Source organism: Rhinoraja longicauda, chromosome 30 (genome assembly GCF_053455715.1).
Source record: "Rhinoraja longicauda isolate Sanriku21f chromosome 30, sRhiLon1.1, whole genome shotgun sequence".
Classification (NCBI taxonomy): Eukaryota; Metazoa; Chordata; class Chondrichthyes; order Rajiformes; family Arhynchobatidae; genus Rhinoraja; species Rhinoraja longicauda.
This window is the reverse complement of record NC_135982.1, coordinates 7,193,171-7,213,667: the sequence shown is the minus strand read 5'-3', so window position 1 is coordinate 7,213,667 and position 20,497 is coordinate 7,193,171. Positions and strand designations below refer to the sequence as shown.

At 44.1% G+C, this 20,497-nt stretch overlaps 1 protein-coding gene across 1 annotated transcript in view; it reads left to right on the top strand.

Moving 5' to 3' along the window:
- The window catches only part of LOC144607898 (transmembrane protein 201-like), a 30,896-nt gene extending 14,304 nt beyond the window's left edge, over positions 1 to 16,592 (top strand). Inside the window, exons 3-4 of the mRNA XM_078425026.1 lie at positions 506 to 652; positions 11,558 to 16,592. Coding sequence (XP_078281152.1) covers positions 506 to 652; positions 11,558 to 11,655 — 245 coding nt within the window. The 3' untranslated portion in view covers positions 11,656 to 16,592. The remainder of the gene's footprint in view (positions 1 to 505; positions 653 to 11,557) is intronic.
- Positions 16,593 to 20,497: the final 3,905 nt, after the last annotated feature.

The following is a 20,497-nucleotide window of genomic DNA, read 5'->3' as shown; positions in this document are numbered from 1 at the left end:
CAATTTTTTTCCCATCCCTTTAAGCCAAAATGATCTCCTACTTTCTTCATTTTAGTTTAGAGATACAGTGTGGAAACAGGCCCTTCGGTCCACCAAGTCCACGCCGACCAGCGATCCCCGTACTCTAACACTTTCCTACACACAAGGGACAATTTTACAAGGTTTACCGAAGCCAATTAACCTACAAACTTGTACGTCTTTGGAGTGTAGGAGGAAACAGGACCACCTGGAAAAAACCCACACATTCATAGGGAGACCGTACAAACTCCATTCAGACAGTACCCGTAGTCAGGATCGAACCTGGGTCTCTGGCGCTGTCAGGCAGCAACTCTACCACTGTGCCACGTGTCTGGCAGAGTGTCCCCTGTGCCTGTCCTAATTTAGCCAACAGTTTGCTGAGTCGGCAAAGAAGGATCACAATGACATGATTAGAAATGTTTCGCACTTGATGTTTCCTTATTGAAAACACCCCAACAACACAATCATGTTCTCTTGTTCACTTTAGAAGCCAAGTCTGTGGAAGGCGGCAGCATGTACAGTGAGGCAACTGACCGGAGGAAGGACAGCTCTTCGAGATCTTCCGCGTGTGTGGTAGATACCACCACCAATGTGGTCAGCCATCAGGAAACGGACGGTGGCGGAGGATGGAAAGGTATGATGTTTCAAGCAAAGTTACTTGACTTCCATCGGTCAACGGAACAGCCTTGCGTCTGAAGACTAAGTACCTTGTGTGATGTATCTCTGGTTACGCGCAGTGGATGAACCTATGCATTTTGTGTTGAAGTAAAGTTGTAAACATTAGAACTTCTCCGATCATTTGTGTAGGAAGGAATTGCAGCTGCTGGTTTATACCGAAGATAAACACAAAATGCTGGAGTAACTCAGCGGGTCAGGCAGCATCTCTGGAGAAAAAGAATAGGTGACATTTTGTGTCAGTAGAAGGGTTCCAACCCAAAATATCACTTTCTTTTTCTCCAGAGATGTTGCCTGACCCGCTGAGTTACTCCAGCCTTTTGTGTCTATATTCAATGATCATATGTTGTGTTGGGTTGAAATTTTGCAGTGGTGATCTTTTTATAGAATATTTAGTTACACAATCATCTTGTTTCATAAAGGTAGTTTTTACAATATTTCCATTATTTTATAAGGATGGGAGTTTGGGATCATCTTATAGACACTGGATGCTGCTTTACAACAAAAGGCACAAAGTGCTGGAGTAACTCGGTGGGTCAGGCAGCATCCGTAGCCAACATGGTTCAATGGTACCATCAGTGATGTGCAGAAGGACAGCTTAATGTCATGGTGCTGCTTTTGAATGGGAGAGCAAGGCAGGTTGTGCCAGCCATTTTCTTGACCAAGTAATATGGATCAATGGTTCTTGATTGTCGTGTATGCACTGCACAGTGAAATTCGCCGTATATTGGCGCCATTCACAAAAGAAAAAGTCCAAAGTCCGGTCTACATGCTGGACGTACTGGTGCACCCCTGATCCAGGTAAGCCCCAGGCTGCTGCAGGGCCTTCCCCGTCACCCTCGACCCGCTCGGCACACCAACCAACGTCCCTCTCCTCTCCTCACCCGATCGCCTCTGTGTCCCGAGGAGTACCTCCTGCTGCCTGTCTTGCAGGCTCTGGAGGAGGGACCCCAGTCCCTCTCCTTACCCGCCCGCTTCTCGCATTCATTGTTGCCAATGGCTCCCTCCTCCTCAACACTCCAGTCCGGGGCCAAGCTCGGTGGCGTCCGAGCTTCCCCTGCAGGCAGCGGCCCACTGGGCCTTCGTTCACACCGGCCCGCCGGGTCCGTCAATGTTTGCGACAGTCGCTAGATCTGTTCTAATACACACTGATATCTAACAGAGAACAATTTGTGGCTACATTAGAGACTACCGATGCTGTAATCTGAAGCAAAAATCAATCTGCTGGAGGAACTGAATGGGTCGAGCAGCAACAAAATGGCGGGATTTGGAATTGAGTCAAGGTTAAATCAATTATTACAGAAAGGGATGGACAAAATGTACAATTTCAAAATTGGATGAGGGTTTGGGGTTATAAGGCTGGTCTCTGTAGGCTCTATCACAAGACCATTAAGCTTCCCTCTCGGTTTGCCCCACACAGTTAGGTAGCTCCCTCCTCAATTTTAATAATCAGCAGAAGCCTAGTTTAGTTTAGAGGAACAGCATGGAAACAGGCCCTTTGACCCATCGAGTCCACGCCGACCATCGATCATCAATTCTCCATAATTCCATGTTCTCACACTTTTTCATCCACGCCCTATCCACAAGGGGCTGTTTACAGAGGGCCAATTAATCTACAAACCCACATGCCCTTAGGATGTAGCAAACCAGAACACCCGGACGAAACCCACTCAGTCACGGAGAATGTGCAAACTCCACACAGATAGCACCCACGGTCAGGATAGAACCCGGGTCTCTGGCGCTGTGAGACAGCAGCTCCATTTGCTGTGCCGGCCCTTGTTTAAACGATCTGGGTTTTTAAAGATGGAGAATTTTCCTTTTTCCGAATGACTCAATGATTTTTCAAGGAGCTACTTTATTCCAGATACGTGTCATTTTATTTATCCCGGTTTTATGTTGGCGTTCCGGCACTAACCTCTCAACACGTACGGGCAATCACTGCAGGGAAAGCATGCGTGAGTAGCAAATCTAAACGAGCTCATTTTGAGGTTAGTAAAACATCTCGTGTCACCTTCCCAGATATAATCACTAGGATTAATTGCATTAAAGTAGATTTATTTAGCACGTGTGGGAATTTTAGGAAGTGATATACTCTGGGAACTGGTCCCACTGCAATTCTTGGCATTTGTCCCCAGCTTGCAACCACGCTAATGCCAAATATCTTCATGTCTTGACAAGAGATCTTTGTGCTCAAAGGGACGTGAAACTCTGTAGGCTCAAGTCCATGATCATTTACTGAGGGTGTTCAAGACTGAAATGCAGGTCACTAGATGTTTGAACTGAAATGAAATGAAGGGATGTAGGGAACAGGCCAGAAAATGGGTAGCGGATCACCTGTGATCTTATTAAGTGGCCGAGCATGCAAGCGACTTGCTTTTGCTTTGTATGAAAAAGCTGGCTTCTGGTGAGTTAATGGACGCCACGATGCAAGACAATGTCCGCCATCATTGCCGGGCCAGAGAGCGCAGACAGAATTGGCCAGTGGTCCAGTTTGTGTAAAGGCTGGGCTTTGACTCAAGATGGAAGAGCCACGAGGAGTATCAAACTAAAGAAGACACAAAGTGCTGGAGTAACTCAGCGGGTCAGGCAGCATTTCTGGAGAACATGGATAGGTGACATTTTGGGTCGATTCCATCCTGTCGCTTCTGACCTACATCCGAGACACCTCGCACACCCGTCAATATCTCTGTCTATGGAGTATCAAACAAGACTGGGTGGCTCACTGGGGAATGGGTTGGGAGGCTTTAGTGGACACGCAGCTCATCCCATATACCCGCAATCACCACCAGGGCAAGTCTAGCTCTCCTTCAGTCCAGGTCTAGAGACCTAGGGTTTGCAGCCAAGTTACTGCAGACCTCCCAACTTGACCGTTATCATGGACTGGTCAAACCCAAAGAGTCTGGGGAAGGTGCAAATCCCCTGCTGGCACGTTTGGAAGGTGTAATTTTCAAGAGCCCAGTGGTAGCATTTCACCATGTGATTGTCTCTCTGGAAGACTTAATTCAGGAAACATACGCATTAAAACGTGCAACACAAAAACTGCACAGATCACAAAAAATGGTTAAGTGTAATTAGGCTCTGTTTCCTCTGTAGTCAGACTGTTAAACTCGATAACACAGATTTCAAGTAAAAGAAGCATATCAGCGAGAAAACCTGTCTCCTGTTTGGCCCAATCAGCTAGAATGCTCAGTGTGGGTTGTGATCTGTGCATTTGAAACCTTCCGATTAAAAAAAAATTCTGCAGCACTTTAATAGTCAAATGTGTGCTGAAAGCCGAACAATGAAATTCAAAGTCGCAGCTGCATAACAGCACTCATTTTTAACACAAAGGGGAGTTCAACAAAATTAATAAAAATCAATATTAGTGCAAATCAAAAGCCTGAAGTCCCTAGTGCAACAAACAAGCTTTTCACTGTACCTCGATACACATGACAATAAACTAAACGCAACTCAGTCAGTTCATAGTTTAATTGAGACAGTGAGATAAAATGGTGGTAATTTAGTGCAGTGGCCAGATATCAGTCTGAAGAAAAGTCTTGACCTGAAACGTCACCTATCCATGTTCTGTACAGATGCTGCCTGACCGCTGGGTTACTGCAGCAGTTTGGGCCTTTTTGTGTAAGCCAGCTGCTGCATTTCCTTGTGCCTTCTCTCTACTCGTATGGACCAGAGGAGTGCAAACTACAGCAGGACCGCAGTGTCTTCCAGAGCGGTTTCCGCCCTGCACTAACAGTTTGTGACTTTCACCAGACACCTCGTGTTGAACAAACTGCAGAAAAGCCGGGACCTTCCCTGAGGCCAAACAGGCTCAGCTAGTGTGACATTTTGACCTTAACCCTGCCCTTTGTTGGATTAGGCTGCACCTGTTTGAAGAGAAATACTTTGTTTTGTAACAGCTTGGGGGTCAAGACTTCAGGGACCTTTTCAACTGTAAGAGTGACGGGACATGTTAGTGTGCTGCTTGAGTGGTAGAGTATGTAAATAGTAAAGCATTTGTTAAAGAAGCAATAATCCTTCCAACAAAAGATTTTACTAAAATATCCAATAAGGTAATCCCTATAATTAGTTTTAAAATATTGTGCAACATAGTGGAATACCTGTTAATACAGATAAATATAAATATAAATTAGATGTGTTCCTTGCTTTTATTGATTTACACATATATTTACTGAGTGAGCAATTTAAATTATTTTTTTCTTCTGAATTTTAATTTAATTTTAATTCTGCAGAAGGGTCCTGATCCAAAACGTCACCTATTCTTTTTCTCCAGAGATGCTGCCTGACCTGCTGAGTTACTCCAGCATTTTATGTCTATCTTTAATTTTAATTAAGCCTCTGCTTTTATGAGTGGAGATGAGATTCAGGATTAGAGAACCAGAGGACATGGTTTAAGGTGAGAGAGGAAAGATTTAATAGGAACCCGAGGGGTAACTTTTTCACAGAGGGTGGTGGGTATATGGAGCGAGCTGCCAGAGGAGGTAGTTGAGGCAGGTACTATAACAACATTTTTAAAGACACTGGGACAGGTACAAGTGTAGTGTAGATGGGGTTGCTTGGTCAGCGTGGAAAGGTTAGTGCTCTTAAGACCTAGAGCACAGACTGGATTTTGAAAATGGTGCCAAAACATGATGTCTCTTGCATGCGCGCTCAGTGGACTATTTCTGCACACTTTGCTAATCGGGGATTGTGTTTGGGTGCGACAATACTTTGCTAGTCTATTTTTAAGAAAATAATTTCACATGTGGCAATAAAAGCACCGTTAACTTTGGGCGGCAGGGCCTGTTTCCCTGCTGTATGACTCTGTAACCACTTGCACCGCAGAATTCTTACTTCCAGCTGAACCATTGGTGCTAAATAATGAAACTTTCCCTGGACCAAGCTCTACTTCAGACCATTTGGCAGCGCTGTAACGTACATGTTGGACAAGCTGGCCGTTGTGCTGCATCATTGCAAAGGTTGAATAGCCTCAATCATTTCCTCATCACCCGACCCGAAACGTCACCTAACCATGTTCTGCGGATATGCTGCCTGACCCATTGAGTTACTCCAGCACAGTGATAAGTTGGAGTGTAGGACTGGACGTAACAAACACACTACCAAAGAAGAGACAAAGTGCTGGAGTAACTCAGTGGGTCAGGCAGTATCTCTGGAGACCCTGGAAAGTCCGAGCACCTTGTATCTTCATGTTGTCTATCCATTCCCTCCACAGATGCTGCCCATCCCGCTGAGTTACTCCAGCACTTTTTGTCTTCTTTTGTAAACCAGCATCTGCAGTTCCTTGTTTTCCCATTAAACAGACTACCAATGTCAATTTACTTAGAAAAAACTATTGTAGGTGTAGCACAAATTTTAAAACAACCTCTCCAACAAACATCTGAAGAAGGGTCCCAACCCGAATCATCACCTATCCATCCCCCCCCCCAACAGATGCTGCCTGACCCACTGTACTTCAGCGCTTTTCTTTTTGTAAACCGGCATCTGCAGTTTCTTGTTTCTATCTTGTCCTAAAGGCAGTTCATCTATAAATGTAGCTCTTTCTGCTTGATCGAACTTAAAAGACACAAAAACAATTTGGTTGGCATGTACGAGTTGGGCCAAATGGCCTGTTTCCTTGCTCTATGACTCAATATCACCGAATACAAATAAAATACCAGAACCGATAAACATGACAATAGGAGTGGCCACTGCAATGTCCTTCTTGGAATACATTCCATTCTTGCACTGGCACAGCTGTATTTCCCCATCTGGAAAGAGAGAGGTCCCACAGGGAAGATGTAGTTTAAGTAAACTAATAGTTGAGTAGTATCAAACAAATGCTCTTGTACGGTGAATTCCTGGTGTGAGATCCTCAGGAATGTGGTTTCATTTGGTATTGAGGATTGATTTCACCGAATGCAGTTGTAACATTCAAAGATCCAGGGCTGTGTGATAAGTGACGATTTTCAGCTTTCCCCTGTAAAGGCGAGGTGGTGATGTGAAGGGTTCTTCAAATTAGACGACTAAACGTAATGAATGTTCTGTTTTCCCCTCAAATAGCAGAACTGAGACCTCCACGTTCTGCTTCAGTTTCCCAGCAATAGTCATTTATTTGTCACATACACATAAATGTGTAGTGAAATGAAAAATTACCCGCAGTTCAACAATAAGACCAATAAGAATAATCAATAAAAATGCAATAACACATACAATCATAAACTAACACCAAACAAAAGAAACATCCATAACAGTGAGTCTCCTCCAGTCCCTCCTCACTGTGATGGAAGGCCAGAATGTATTTTTCTCTTCCCTGCTGTCTTCTCCAGCGGTCAGGCTGTTGAAGTTGCCACGTCGGTGCGGTCGGGGCTCCAAAGCCTTGTGCAATCTCCCCTGCAAATGAGACAGTACTGATTTCTGAATGGATTGAACTGAGGGGTGGCAGAGCAGTAGAGCTGCTGCCTCACAACACCAGAGACCCGGGTCAGTCCGCTCTCTTCTGGACGGAGTTTGCACGTTCTTCCTGTGACCGCGTGGGTTTTCTCTGAGTGCTCTGGTTTCATCTCACATTCCAAAGAAGTTCATGTTTGTAGTTTTATTAGCTTCAGTAAAGATTGTAAAATTGTCCCTGGTGTATAGGATAGTGTACGGTTAACGAGGGCTTTGTGGGCCAAAGGGCCTGTTTCTGCACTGTATCTCCAAAGTCTAAAGAATGACATTACATTTAAAATCAGTTGGAAGTGAATTAGATTGAGTTAGACTCTGAAGAATCAGTGATTCTTAAATTGCCGTCTTGATTATTTTAAACTGAGCCTTTTCTGCCACAAGTTGTAGGATTCCGCATAGACAATATGGCCCTGAAGCTTCACAGCATAGGAAATCATAAACCCTCTGACAAGAGAATTAGGAGAGAAAAACAAAAGATAGACCGAAGTAAAGTACAAAGTGCTGGAGGGACTCGGTGGTTCAGACAGCATCAGTCCCGTCCATTCCCTCCACAGATGCTGCCTGACCCTCTGAATTCCTCCAGCTAAGTGTGGGATCGCAAGCCCGAGAGGACTCGACGGTATCTGAGGAGCTGTCATACCAGAGCAGTTGCAGGGCTGGGTTAGAACCAGACAACAAACTGCCCTGCAAAATGGCTGCCAAATTCGTGACTATACAGCGATACAGGAAACTCAGCCCATCAGCAACAATACAGAGTGCTGGAGTAGCTCAGCGGGTCAGGCAGCATTCCGGGAGAACAGGGATAGTTGACGTTTCGGGTTGATACCCTTCTTAAGTCTGAAATAGGACTGCGATCCGTAACGTCACCTATCCATGTTCTCCAGAGATGCTGCCTGACCTGCTGAGTTACTCCACCACTCTGTGTCTTGATTTGAAATCCAGCATCTGCAGTTCCTTGTTTCTACATTAAAAATACAAAACTCGAAACTGAGGCTCAAATTGTCGATGCCTCACCCATCTTCCCAAAGCATTAAAACTAATCCGGGAAACCACAAACCAACTGGCCTGCAAACTGTTCACCACCATGTAGCTACAGAATTATTTAACAATAACAGTTGTGTTTCCCACAGAGCAATATTCATGTATACCCTCATTAGTCTGAAGAAGGGTCTCGACCCAAAACGTCACCCATTCCTTCTCTCCAGAGATGCTGCCTGTCCCGCTGAGTTACTCCAGCATTTTGTGTCTGTCTCATGTACAATATGATCTGCCTGGAGAACGCACACATTTGTCACTGTATCTCAGTGTACATAACAATAAACCAATAGAAATATTTTTAATTTTATGTACCTTGATCTTTAATACTTAGAAGCTTTAATCCCAGTAGTATCGAAAGAGCAGTCAGATACTAGAAAATAATGCAAGCTGGTTAGTGTGATGTTTTAAAAATTGGTTGATTTCCAATAAAAAAAAACGAGAAAAATTACTTTAAAATAAATGTTTCACTCGCATTAAATGCCTCTTTATATATGGTGAAAGCAATCCTAAATTTACCAATACAATACAAAGAGTTTCTTTAACTCAGCGGGTCAGACAGCATCTCTGGAGAAAAGGAATAGGTGACGTTTCGGGTCGGGACCCTTTTTCAGACCTCAACCCAAAACGTCACCTATTCCTTTTCTCCAGAGATGCTGTCTGACCCGCTGAGTTACTCCAGCTTTTCTTGTGTCTATCCAGCATCTGCAGTTCCTTCCTACACAAAGAGTTTCTTTATTGCATCACTGAAATAAGTATTATCGTTGATTGTGAGGTTTTCTTTCAAAATATTGGCATGGTTATACTTGCACCTCTGCCCAAGATGCTAATTTAAAAAATAGTTTGGCAGACAGTGATCCTTTAAAATAAGGACTGATTCAAGGAAGGGAAGCAAAGAGTTAACTGCACAGTTAAGCATCTTAAATAATTGACCTTTTCAGGGAAGGTGCCATATTAGAAAACATTGTATCAGTGTAATCTCCCAGAATATCTCAAACAAAGGCAGGTGAGACATCCAGGTGCTCAGCTTCTGACAGTGTGCTGGGAGTACAAACCAAACATACTAGCGGAGCAAGATAGACCACTCGACCCTAAAAACCCTAGTATGTCACAGCGCCATTTTAGTAGGCAGAAACTTGCAGAAACATTTTAAAATAAAATTTTAAAATCTGTGAATTGATAGATGAGATATATTCTGCATTTTAATGGTATCATCACACATACTGTTCCTCCAAAAAACTGATTACACTGCGAGAGGCATAGCGAGTGGTGGGTTTTGCTTGCTAAAATGGCGGACGTTACGCTGCTTTGCGTATTACACTTCAGTATAGGCGATTTCAACGGAGTGGTCCATCTTGTTCCTCTAGTGTTTTTGGTACAAACAATCTGGAGTCACACTGTATCTACCCCGTGGAATAACATGGGCCACTTTCAATTGGAAGCAGTTATATTCAAGAGTAAGTAAAGGTTAATTCGGTGGAACGGCGGTCGTTAGACTGCAGAGCTGAACACTTGTAAATATAATATGTTTTAAAGATAGAAGGAACTGCAGATGCCGTTTTACAAAAAAAGACAAAGTGCCGGAGTTGTTCAGTGGGTCCGGCAGCATCTCTGGAGAACACGATCAGAGTCTGAGAGAGGGTCCTGTCACCTGTCCATATTCTCCAGAGATGCTGCCTGACCCGCTGAGTTACTCCGGCACTTTGCGCCTTTTGTTCATGGTTTGACGAGGTGCTTCTCTTGGTCACTGTTCCTACTGCTGAAATATTCTGTAGACATCTTTCTGCCAGGAACAGGGATGCATTATTTGTGCTTGCAAGCAACGGAGAACAGAGGTTCAGAAGTAAAAGAAATTGAAGTCACGGAGTATCTCTCCCTACCTGAACTAAAAACATAGAATGCAGTTTTCTAATCCATGGAATTGAGTGTTATTCACACAGGACGATGGACCTTAAAAATATATTGAACATAGAATGGTACTGCACAGGAACAGGCCCTTCAGCCCACAATGTCTGTGCTGAACATGATGGCAAATTAAACTGACCACATGTGCCTGAATGTGATCCTGTATTCCCTGCACTTCCACGCACTGCTCCTCAACCTCTGGCATTCCAGAGCAAACAATCCGCTCTGTCCAAACTTTCCCTATACCTGAAATCCTCCAATCCAGAAAGAATTCTGATAACAACTCTGGAGAAAAGGAATAGGTGACATCTCGGGACGAGACCTGAAGAAGGGTCTCAACCCGAAACATGGCCTATTTCTTTTCTCCAGAGATGCTGGTTGACCCGCTGAGTTACTCCAGTTTTAGTTTTGTCTATCTTCAGGGTAAACCAGCATCTGCCAAAGCATTCTGATAAACGTCTTCCACACCCTCCACCACAGGGTGGACCAGAGGACCAGATGAGACCTTTACCATTGGCAGAAAGTCAGTTACCCAGTGGAGGTTCAGAATAACTGTCGCAAGGATTTGGAATGTGGGAGGAAACCGAAGATCTTGGAGAAAACTCACGCAGGTCACGGGGGAGAACGTACAAACTCCGTACAGTTGACTGTTGTGTACTGGGAACTGAGGAGTCGAATTATTCTAAATAGCTCTACGATCGCTGCCAGAGGATAGACACAAAAAACTGGAGTAACTCAGCGGGTCAGGCAGCATCTCTGAAAAACATGGACAGGTACAAAGTGCTGGAGTAACTCAGCGGGTCAGGCAGCATCTCTGGAGAAACGGAATAAGTGACGTTTCTGGTTGAGACCCTTCCCCAGACTGAGAGTCGGAGGGGAGGGAAACTCGAGAATTGAAAGGGTTGAGAACAAATCAGAACCTGCACTGATAACCAAGGAAAGGTGGAGCCCACATATACAAAGGTCTGAATGGCGTTGTTCTGACAGAACCGAGAGGTATAGCACAAAACAGGCCCAAGTCTGCATCAAACACTCATTGACATTAATCCTACATTAATCCCTCATTTATTATCCTCCCCAAATTCTCATCAATGGTTCAACGGTTCTTTATTATCACCTGATAATAAAGGGTAGGGGGAAAGTGCATACAGTTCAATAAATTATTGCTGTACATATTATTGCTATCCCAAGCTAAGAACAATGTCTATAGTAATAGCCCACTGAGACAAGACTACAAGAGTAGCCGGGTATTTTTAAGGCGGCAATTGATAGATACTTGATTAGTAGAAGTGTCAGGGGTTATGAGGAAAAGGCAGGAGAATGGGTTTGAGAGGAAAAAATAGATCAGCCATGATTGAACGGCGGAGTAAATTTCTTGGACCGAGTGTCCTAATTCTGCTCCGACAACCCATGAACATCAATTACATCTATTTGTGAATCGTGTTGTTCTTTTAGTCTACTCATTTATTCATTCTGTCTTTTTGTTTCCTTATCTCCAACCAAGGGTTTTGCGGAAACATCCTGTGGAAGAGTCTTCTGGGATTAAGCGTGACATCAAACGTGGTCTTTGTATCGGTCTACATCTATCAAAGCCTCTACTGATCAGTGAAAAACAAAAACTCGAGCTCAAAATTCTGAAGAAATTGTCAAGAGTTTTAACAATGCAATGGACCGCTCCCCGACGCCGCTCCATACTGCAGACAAACACTGCGTTTGCATCGCGAGTCCACCATCTCATCACCCACCCTTGAACATTAGTACGTGCAGACAGGTTAGAGAAAAGATGAGAGGGGGAGAATCAGGCTCTTGGGTCCTCCACAGTGACTGGGGTCATTGTAGGGACTAAAAGTATTAACGTGGCTTACTACTGCAGCAAATCGACAAAAAGAAATGCGGCCTGCCTATTTGTGACATGGTTAAATTGAGCTTTTTATTATATGTATTTTAAGGCCGCGGCAGTCAGATTTTGTTTCAAGGTTCATAGAAGACAATTTTCAATCAATGTACTTATATTTTGTTACGTTGCTGTTCTTACCTTGGTTAGCAAAATGGACTTAACATCAAAGCATCATTCAACATTCACTAATTGGGGAAGAAATTATCTGTGGTGGTAGTACTGGGTAGAATATAGGGGAATCTAAAATGTCTAGATTGTATCTATTAATAGACTTTCTCAGCTATTTATATGGACTTGAATCAGTTTAATATTTTATGGCAACTGGGTGAAGTACTTGAATGGAAAAAATGTTTTGTAAAAATATTGGTGGGGAAGTTTAAAAAGTTCTTTTCAACTTTGACAACATGCTTACTTTATCATCAGGGTGATAAAGCTGGCTGAGTTCAGCACATCACCCATGTTTACACAGTCTTCAGTTTACTATGTGAGTGGGAAAGGCGTGAATAATTCTCTCAGTTGGCGGGGAATTGGGGATACAAGCAGCAAAAGCTACTAAAGAGACTCATTTTGCTTCTAAGATGATGGGTTTTTTTTCTTCATTTTACTCTTGGCAGGTGCGGATTTTATCCATTTCATTGGTTATTGACTCTTGCTCACCAGTGGAAGTTGCAAGCGGAGTAACGAGTTCCGTTTGGAAACAAAGATATGGTTAAAAACTAGCAAGGGTTAAAGGTATTTATGCACATTCTGCACATTAAAGGTATTTATGTGAATTTTGCACATCTCACACAAATCAGAGTGACCTCGTACAGCTCAACTCACCTGCCAAGTCGGATTGACCGGAGCATCCTGGGCAATGATTTACGGGTTCCAAGAAATCCTTTCTCCTCTCTTTTCATTCAATTGGCCTAATATAGCGGAACATTTGAAATGAAGATGCATATACACCTACTTCTGTTGGGGAGAGGAAAGGGAAGCTGGGGGTGTCACTATCATCTGCAACATTGCTTTGGCTTCCACATCACAAACCATCTAAACCATGCCTCGGTCATCTGCTGCATGTCCGATGAATACTTCCAGAGTGTATCTAAATGTAGAATTGCTTTAACCTTAATTGTGAGAATTGTGTTACCCTTTACTAATCAAGATCCCATCAATCGCCACTTTAAAAATACCCAATGGCTTAGCCTCCACAGCCGTCTGTGGCAATGAATGCCACAGATTCACCACCCTCTGGCTAAAGAAATTCCACCTCCTCTCCATTCTAAAGGCACGTCATTTTATTTTGAACCTGTGCCCTCTGGTCCTAGACACTCTACTGGAAACATCCACTCCACATCCACTCTATCCGGTGCGAGTGTGTGAGATCTTTAAAGTGTGGTGGTCATGGCAAACCAGCTACCCCAGTGTCTTGGCTGCTGAATTCTTGATCAAATGACAAGGATGTCCAAGGCGACTGCAGACCATGTTCTCCAGCACTGATATAAACAAGCATTTGGACACACACACACTTACTGACACACTAACCCTATACATGTGCAGGGGATTGAATGTGGGGGGGGGGGGGGGGGTGGAGGGTTGGCTTCGTGGAAGAAAATTGTGTTTAGTTAGAGAGCACAAAGAAGGAATGAAAAAGCTGGAGGCAGTGGGAATGGAGAATAAAGACAGAGCAGAGGTATGGAGAGAAAATGGGGAGAGGTGACAGAAAATGGGGTGTAGGGGTAAATTGGTGCTATCTACAGTTACTAGCATGTAGGAAAGAGGAGTCCGAGGAGAAATCTTTGGAATGTGGAATATTGTCCCTTGCAATGGCTGCAAATGACCAGTGCTGAGTTTACGAGCAACTCATGAATCAACGGCCCTATTCTAGTGCCCCAATCAGATTTACTGATAAGTGGAGGGGTACTGCCCACATTAGCATCAAAACTTGACGCCAATGTCCATTATTTGCTATGATTCAAAGCTGCTTCCTATCAATGCTTTGATTACAACTTACACTTCCTACATCATGAAACATTGCATGCAAAAACAATCTGTGTTCTGTTACTCTACAGGTGACAGGTGCAATTTTAGGAGAAGGTGATGATGGAATAGATTCCACTCTTGGGTTTTTATTGGTGAACAAAACACTGCCTTGGGCTTGGCTGAGGAAAGAATTCTCAAATTGAAACAGTATTATGTACTTTACTAAATGGGCAAAACTGCTGCAGAGGTTATATTTGTAATTTGAGTAATAGAGAGAGAACCTGGTTTTGAGGTAGAAATGAAAATTAATCTAGTTGGATAAGACTTTACAAGTCATTGAAACAATGCTCCCTATCTCAAAAAGCTGGCAGAACTGTATCCCAAGTGATGGAGTAATCCACACCCTGACGTGTCCTGTGGGGTTTGCTCAGTGAATGAAGTTGCGATCACTTCAGGCCATGTTCAGCTGTGAATCACTCCCTCCTGTCCTGCCATTCATGAGTGCACGAGTTCCTTGCACGTGATGCCTCACAAGTGCAACTTCATCAACAAGTGGATTGCAATATTCGTCACTCCGGCAGTGTCCTGTCGTCATCTCTCCTGGCTTCCTGTCGCACTCCTTTATTTTTTGCTAACCCTTCCTCAAAGTGTGCAGTTTCCTCCGGCGTCAATAGCATTTTGTTGCTCTTGTTGTTACTTAGATATACGGAGTAGGATTGAGCATCGGAAGCCCCACAGGTGGATGTGGGAACTCCTGGTGAGAATAATGAGCGAGTTATCAGTCCCTCTAAAACAAGTTGGCTCCATGAGCGATCATCAAGAGATCCAGTTGAACAAATGCAACATTGCCATGGTGTGACTTCTACCATAAGTGGATCCAACCACCCAAGAGGAGAAGGTTTGACATCATCATGATTGTCTGCAATGGGCGTAAACATTATAACGTTTCTGAAGAAGGGTCCCAACCCGAACCGTCACCGATCCATGTTCTCCGTAGATGCTGATTGAGCCACTGAGTTACTCCAGCACTTTGTGTCTTTTTAAAAAATTTACAAAGGAAATAGACTCTCTTTAGGTTGATGGTGGACTGGCATGTGTGGTGTGAACCTCCCCACACCACTACTGACCTGAATCCAAAAACTACAATTGAAACTTGAATGTGGGTCAGAGCAGGCAAGTACACATTGTCATGTCAGCGTGGCTATCACCATCTGACATGCAGATGTTCACGGTACCAGCAAGCTCACGTTATTTTCACTATGAATGTTTGCAAAGTAACAAGGTCAACTTGGGGAATGGGAACAACGACACTGTAAAAAAACAAATACTAAGAGGAACCAGTTCTACCATCAACCCTGTGTTCTGTTCGAAGTCACTCATTGGATTTGTCTAGGCTATTCCATTCCTGTACTTGTTCTCTGGATAAAAAACAACCACCAATTTATTTTCCAATTTTATATTTTCCTTTGAAATGAAGAAAATAAATGGTTGGTTATGGATTCTGTTTTTTGAGAGAATTTCTTATTCAATTAACATTGCGCACAAAGAAGTTATTTCTCAAGACTTTCCCCGAGTTGGCTTTTGAGTTCATGCCCTGTTAGTAGCAACAGGCTTTGAGGGTGAAATAGATTTTCTCAATTTAGAGTCACACAGCGTGGAAACAGGCCCTTAGGCCCAACTTGCCCACACCGACCAACATGTCCCATCTACACTTGTCCCACCTGCCTATGTTTAAACCTGTCCTATCCATGCACCCTTTTAAATGTTTCTTAAATGCTGTCTCAACCACCTCCTCCACCACCCCTCAGGTTCCTATTAAATCCTATTAAATCTTTCCCCCTCACCTTAAACCTTATGTCATCGTGTTCTTGATTTCCCCTACTCTGGGCAAGAGTGCCTACCCGATCTATTCCCCTCGTGATCTTGTACACAATTTACCTTCGAAAAGCTCTGGTTTTGAACAACACTATAGATATCAAATCCACCCTTGTTCTAATGAAAGGAGTCTCCAGCTTCAAGGCTCTCACTGTATTTAAAGCTCCACTTTGCCACTCCATCCAGCCTAATCACAAACTACAAAGGTAATCTTACTGTGAGGGTGGAGGTTTACACTAAGGTGCGTAATAGAAGGCCAACTAATGAACCAGAAGATCATCGGTGGTGGAAATCGTACCGCTAATGGAGAGAACCCCACAGGATGAAAGCAATGATGATGGGGTTATGGAGGTGGGACGGTAAGAAAAAACGAGAACATTAATGTTAGAATCCGGAATCTTAGATGGAATTCAACACTACCCCATTGGAGTAATTTATAATGATTATTTTATTTTCTAAACAAAGTTTACATTCTTTATCCTTGTCAGCATAGTAGCTACAATAGTAAGTAGGATTCTTAAGGTTGTTATCAGGCAACGGTACTATACTATAATAACTAGAGAGCAATCCTGAACTACTATCTGCCTCATTGGACTATCTTTGATTGGACTGTACTAACCTAATCTTGGTAATTCCCTTTATCATGTGTTTGTACACTGTGGATGGCTCGATTGTAATCACGTATTGTTTTTTCGCTGACTGGTTAGCACACAACAAAAGCTTTTCAATGTACCTCGGTACACGTGACAATAAACTAAAATCAAACTAAATGAGAATCTATTCTGATTTTGTTCCCAGCTTGAAGGTACTTATTTCACAAAATGCTGGAGTAACTCAGCGGGTCAGGCAGCATCTCAGGAGAGAAGGAATGGTGACGTATTGGGTCGAGACCCTTCTTCAGACTGATGTCAGGGGGGGCGGGACAAAGGAAGGATATAGGTGGAGACAGGAAGATAGAGGGAGAACTGGGAAGGGGGAGGGGAAGAGGGGGAGGGGAAGAGAAGGACAGAGGAACTATCTAAAGTTGGAGAAGTCAATGTTCATACCGCTGGGCTGCAAGCTGCCCAAGCGAAATATGAGGTGCTGTTCCTCCAATTTCCAGTGGGCCTCATGATGGCACTGGAGGAGGCCCATGACAGAAAGGTCAGACTGGGAGTGGGAGAGGGAGTTGAAGTGCTCAACCACCAGGAGATCAGGTTGGTTAAGGCGGACTGAGCGAAGGTGTTGAGCGAAACGATCGCCGAGCCTGCGTTTGGTTTCGCCGATGTAAAGAAGTTGACATCTTGAGCAGAGGATACAATAGATGAGGTTGGAGGAGGTGCAGGTGAACCTCTGTCTCACCTGGAAAGACTGTTTGGGTCCTTGGATGGGGTTGAGGGGGGAGGTAAAGGGATAGGTGTTGCATCTCCTGGGGCCAGTGTACGTCCGGAACAGGGATTGTTCAACGTACCCGACAAAGAGGCAGGCATAGCTAGGGCCCATGCGAGTGCCCATAGCTACGCCTCCGGTTTGGAGGAACTGGGAGGAGTCAAAGGAGAAGTTGTTAAAGGTTCCCAGCTTCGATGCTCACTTATTGTCACACCAGGGATGTGAATCGTGGGCACACATTGAGCTCTGCATGAGGGGACCAGTGTGGGATTGAGCATGTGGCCTGCAGGGGTTCGAAGCACCAGTAAACCAAACATTTTTAAAAAGGGAAATAATTGCAGGGGGAGAGGGGACAGTGGGGAAAGACAATAATTATCTCACATCCTTTGTGTTCTGAAAGGAATTTGAGTAATCAGACATCGTTCAGTTTATTATTGTCATGTGCACTGAGGTAATGTGAAAAGCTTTTGTTTGTGTGTCATCCAGACGGCAAAAAGGCTCTACATGAACACAATCAAGCCGCCCATAGTGTCCAGATAAAAGGTGCAATATTCAGTGCAAGATATAACAATGAAGAACGGTGACGTCCAATTAAAGATGGTGCAAAGGTCTCCAATGAGGGAGATGGGAGGTCAGGACCGCACTCTAGCTGATAAGAAGACCGTTCAGTTGTCTGATAACAGCTAGGAAGAAATTGTCCCTGAGGAAACATAGAAAATAGGTGCAGGAGTAGGCCATTCGGCCCTTCGAGCCTGCACCGCCATTCAATATGATCATGGCTGATCATCCAACTCAGTATCCCATACCTGCCTTCTCTCCATACTCCCTGATCCCTTTAGCCACAAGGGCCACATCTAACTCCCTCTTAAATATAGTTAATGAACTGGCCTCAACTACCTTCTGTGGCAGAGAATTCCACAGATTCACCACTCTGTGTGAAAAAAAAGTTCTCATCTCGGTCCTAAAAGACTTCCCCCTTATCCTTAAACTTAGACCCCTTGTTCTGGACTTCCCCAACATCGGGAACAATCTTCCTGCATCTAGCCTGTCCAACCCCTTAAGAATTTTGTAAGTTCTCCGGAGCACCCGGAGAAAACCTACGTGGTCACGGGGAGAACGTATACAAACTCCTTACAGACAGCTCCCATGGTCAGGATCGAACCCAGATCTCTGGAGCTGTAAGGCACCAACTCTACCACAGCGCTGCCCTAAAAATTATTCTTGAAATATTTACATAAATTTTGGTATAATGTTTGGAAGGGAGGTAGAGGGACAAACTCCAAGTATATTTAATAACGTACGCGGATACGTACTCAATGAGCTGTGCCAGTAGGCCTGGGACCGGGCACTGGAAGGGTCTCGACCCGAAACGTCACCCATTCCTTCTCTCCCGAGATGCTGCCTGACCTGCTGAGTTACTCCAGCATTTTGTGAATAAATCGATTTGTACCAGCATCTGCAGTTATTTTCTTATACTACTGGAAGGAGGTATTAGCTCATTTTCAACCAGTTTAGATGCAATGGGCAGAATGGCCTTCTGTGTGATAAATTTTCTTCCAATGAAAATAGCTCTGTAATTACAATAACCTGTAATAAACTATTGCAAAATGCTGAGCAATTTTCAAATTGGTGAAAATCTTGGACTAATTTCTGCGTGCATCTCTCCCCCTCCCCTCTTTACCTGCCCCCTGAGTACCTTCCTTTGAAGTGCAGGCGCCAAACTTCCAAGAAGTTCCCAGTGAATGGTTTTGACACCGAGACACATACAGTTTTACTGCTTTGAGTGTGTTACGGTTCCAAATCCAGATTCCGTGCTAATCAGGTCTCTGGTGTAACTATGCGTGTTATAAATATCTGACTACCTCAGCCAAGCTGTGGAGAACTAAACCAATCGGTGCGCGTTTTGTGCTTACAGAAACTTCTTGCCTTCAAAACGTGAGAGGTTTGCATTAGTAAAGCACCTTTCACCTCATGATGCAGCGCACAGCCAAGGTAGGGGAGAAGTCCTATTATTCAACCTTTGCCAGTTAATCAAGGGTCATGTTGTCCAATGATATATAACATAGTTAGCAAAAACAGATTGTGTAGCAGGAACAGTGGGGCGTCTAGCCATGTGGAAACTCAGGACCACTAGTTGTGCTACTGGGAACAAGGTACCTACAGTGTTGTACTCACCACAGGGTACGAACATAGCTTGCCAGAGAGCCCTGATGAAGAGCCAGTCACTGAAGGGTGGCACACTGTTGGAAGGTTCTGTACTGTGCTTACAATAACCTGCCAGGTTATGAGTTTGAAAAAGGGTCCCAACCTGAAACGTCGCCTGTCCATTCCCTCCACAGATGCCGTCTGACCGATTGAGGTCTTCCAGCACTTCGTATTTGTCGTCTATTTACACCGTCTGCAGTCCCTCGCGTCTCCAGATTATAAACTATAGGATAATCAAGCTTTATTCATGTAGTCATTGTTATAATGTAGGAAATTCGACAAGCAACTTTTGCCCAGCAAGTTCCCATTGGCATCTGTGGCCCATAATGGCCCATTGTTGGCTGGGGAAAGAGGTGATCGTAAAGCAATACAAGGATGCGAACAGTGGATCCCTTGGTTATGGGCTCCACCTTTTCCTTGGTCATCTGTTGCTGTTCCGGCTTTGTTCTGGCCTTTCCTTACTCCAATTCCCTCCACCTCTACTTCCAGTCTGAAGGAAGGTATCGACCCAAAACGTCACCCATCCTTTTTCTCCGGAGATGTTGCCTGACCCGCTGAGTTACTCCAGCACTTTGTGTCTATCTTTGGTAATAAACCAGCATCTGCTGCTCCTTTCTACCCTCTAACCCAATACCCAACGCGGCCTGACCAAACGTCCATAAAGCTGAAACACGACTTTCTGATTCTTATACTCAATGCCTCAGCTGAGGAGCACATCAATGTGATGCCCAGCAAACATTCCACCCTTCGAGTTGGATTTCAAGTGGTGGTTATCCATATTCAGTGGGTGGTTATATGATTTCTATGGGGATCGGCAGGGATGTTTGGATATAAAAGAACTGGGAAAGAGATGGGCTTTGTTGTTCAGGCAACTGGTGCCCTGTACTGGTAACATCTCCTTTGTCTGATCTCCTTTGACAACTTACTGTTATAGCTGACAATCAGTCAGGATGTGGGAACTCGACGGGAAGCCATTAAGTAGCTTTCGCCCCAGGGCAGGGATTTTTTCCTCTCGGATGACTGACAGAATCTCACTGGAGCCTGGAGCTTATCAGACACTAATTTGCTCTTGCACTCCGTCCATTTCTTTCATTCCTGGCTGATGCAGAGAGAAGCGAGAAACCGAGAAGGGAT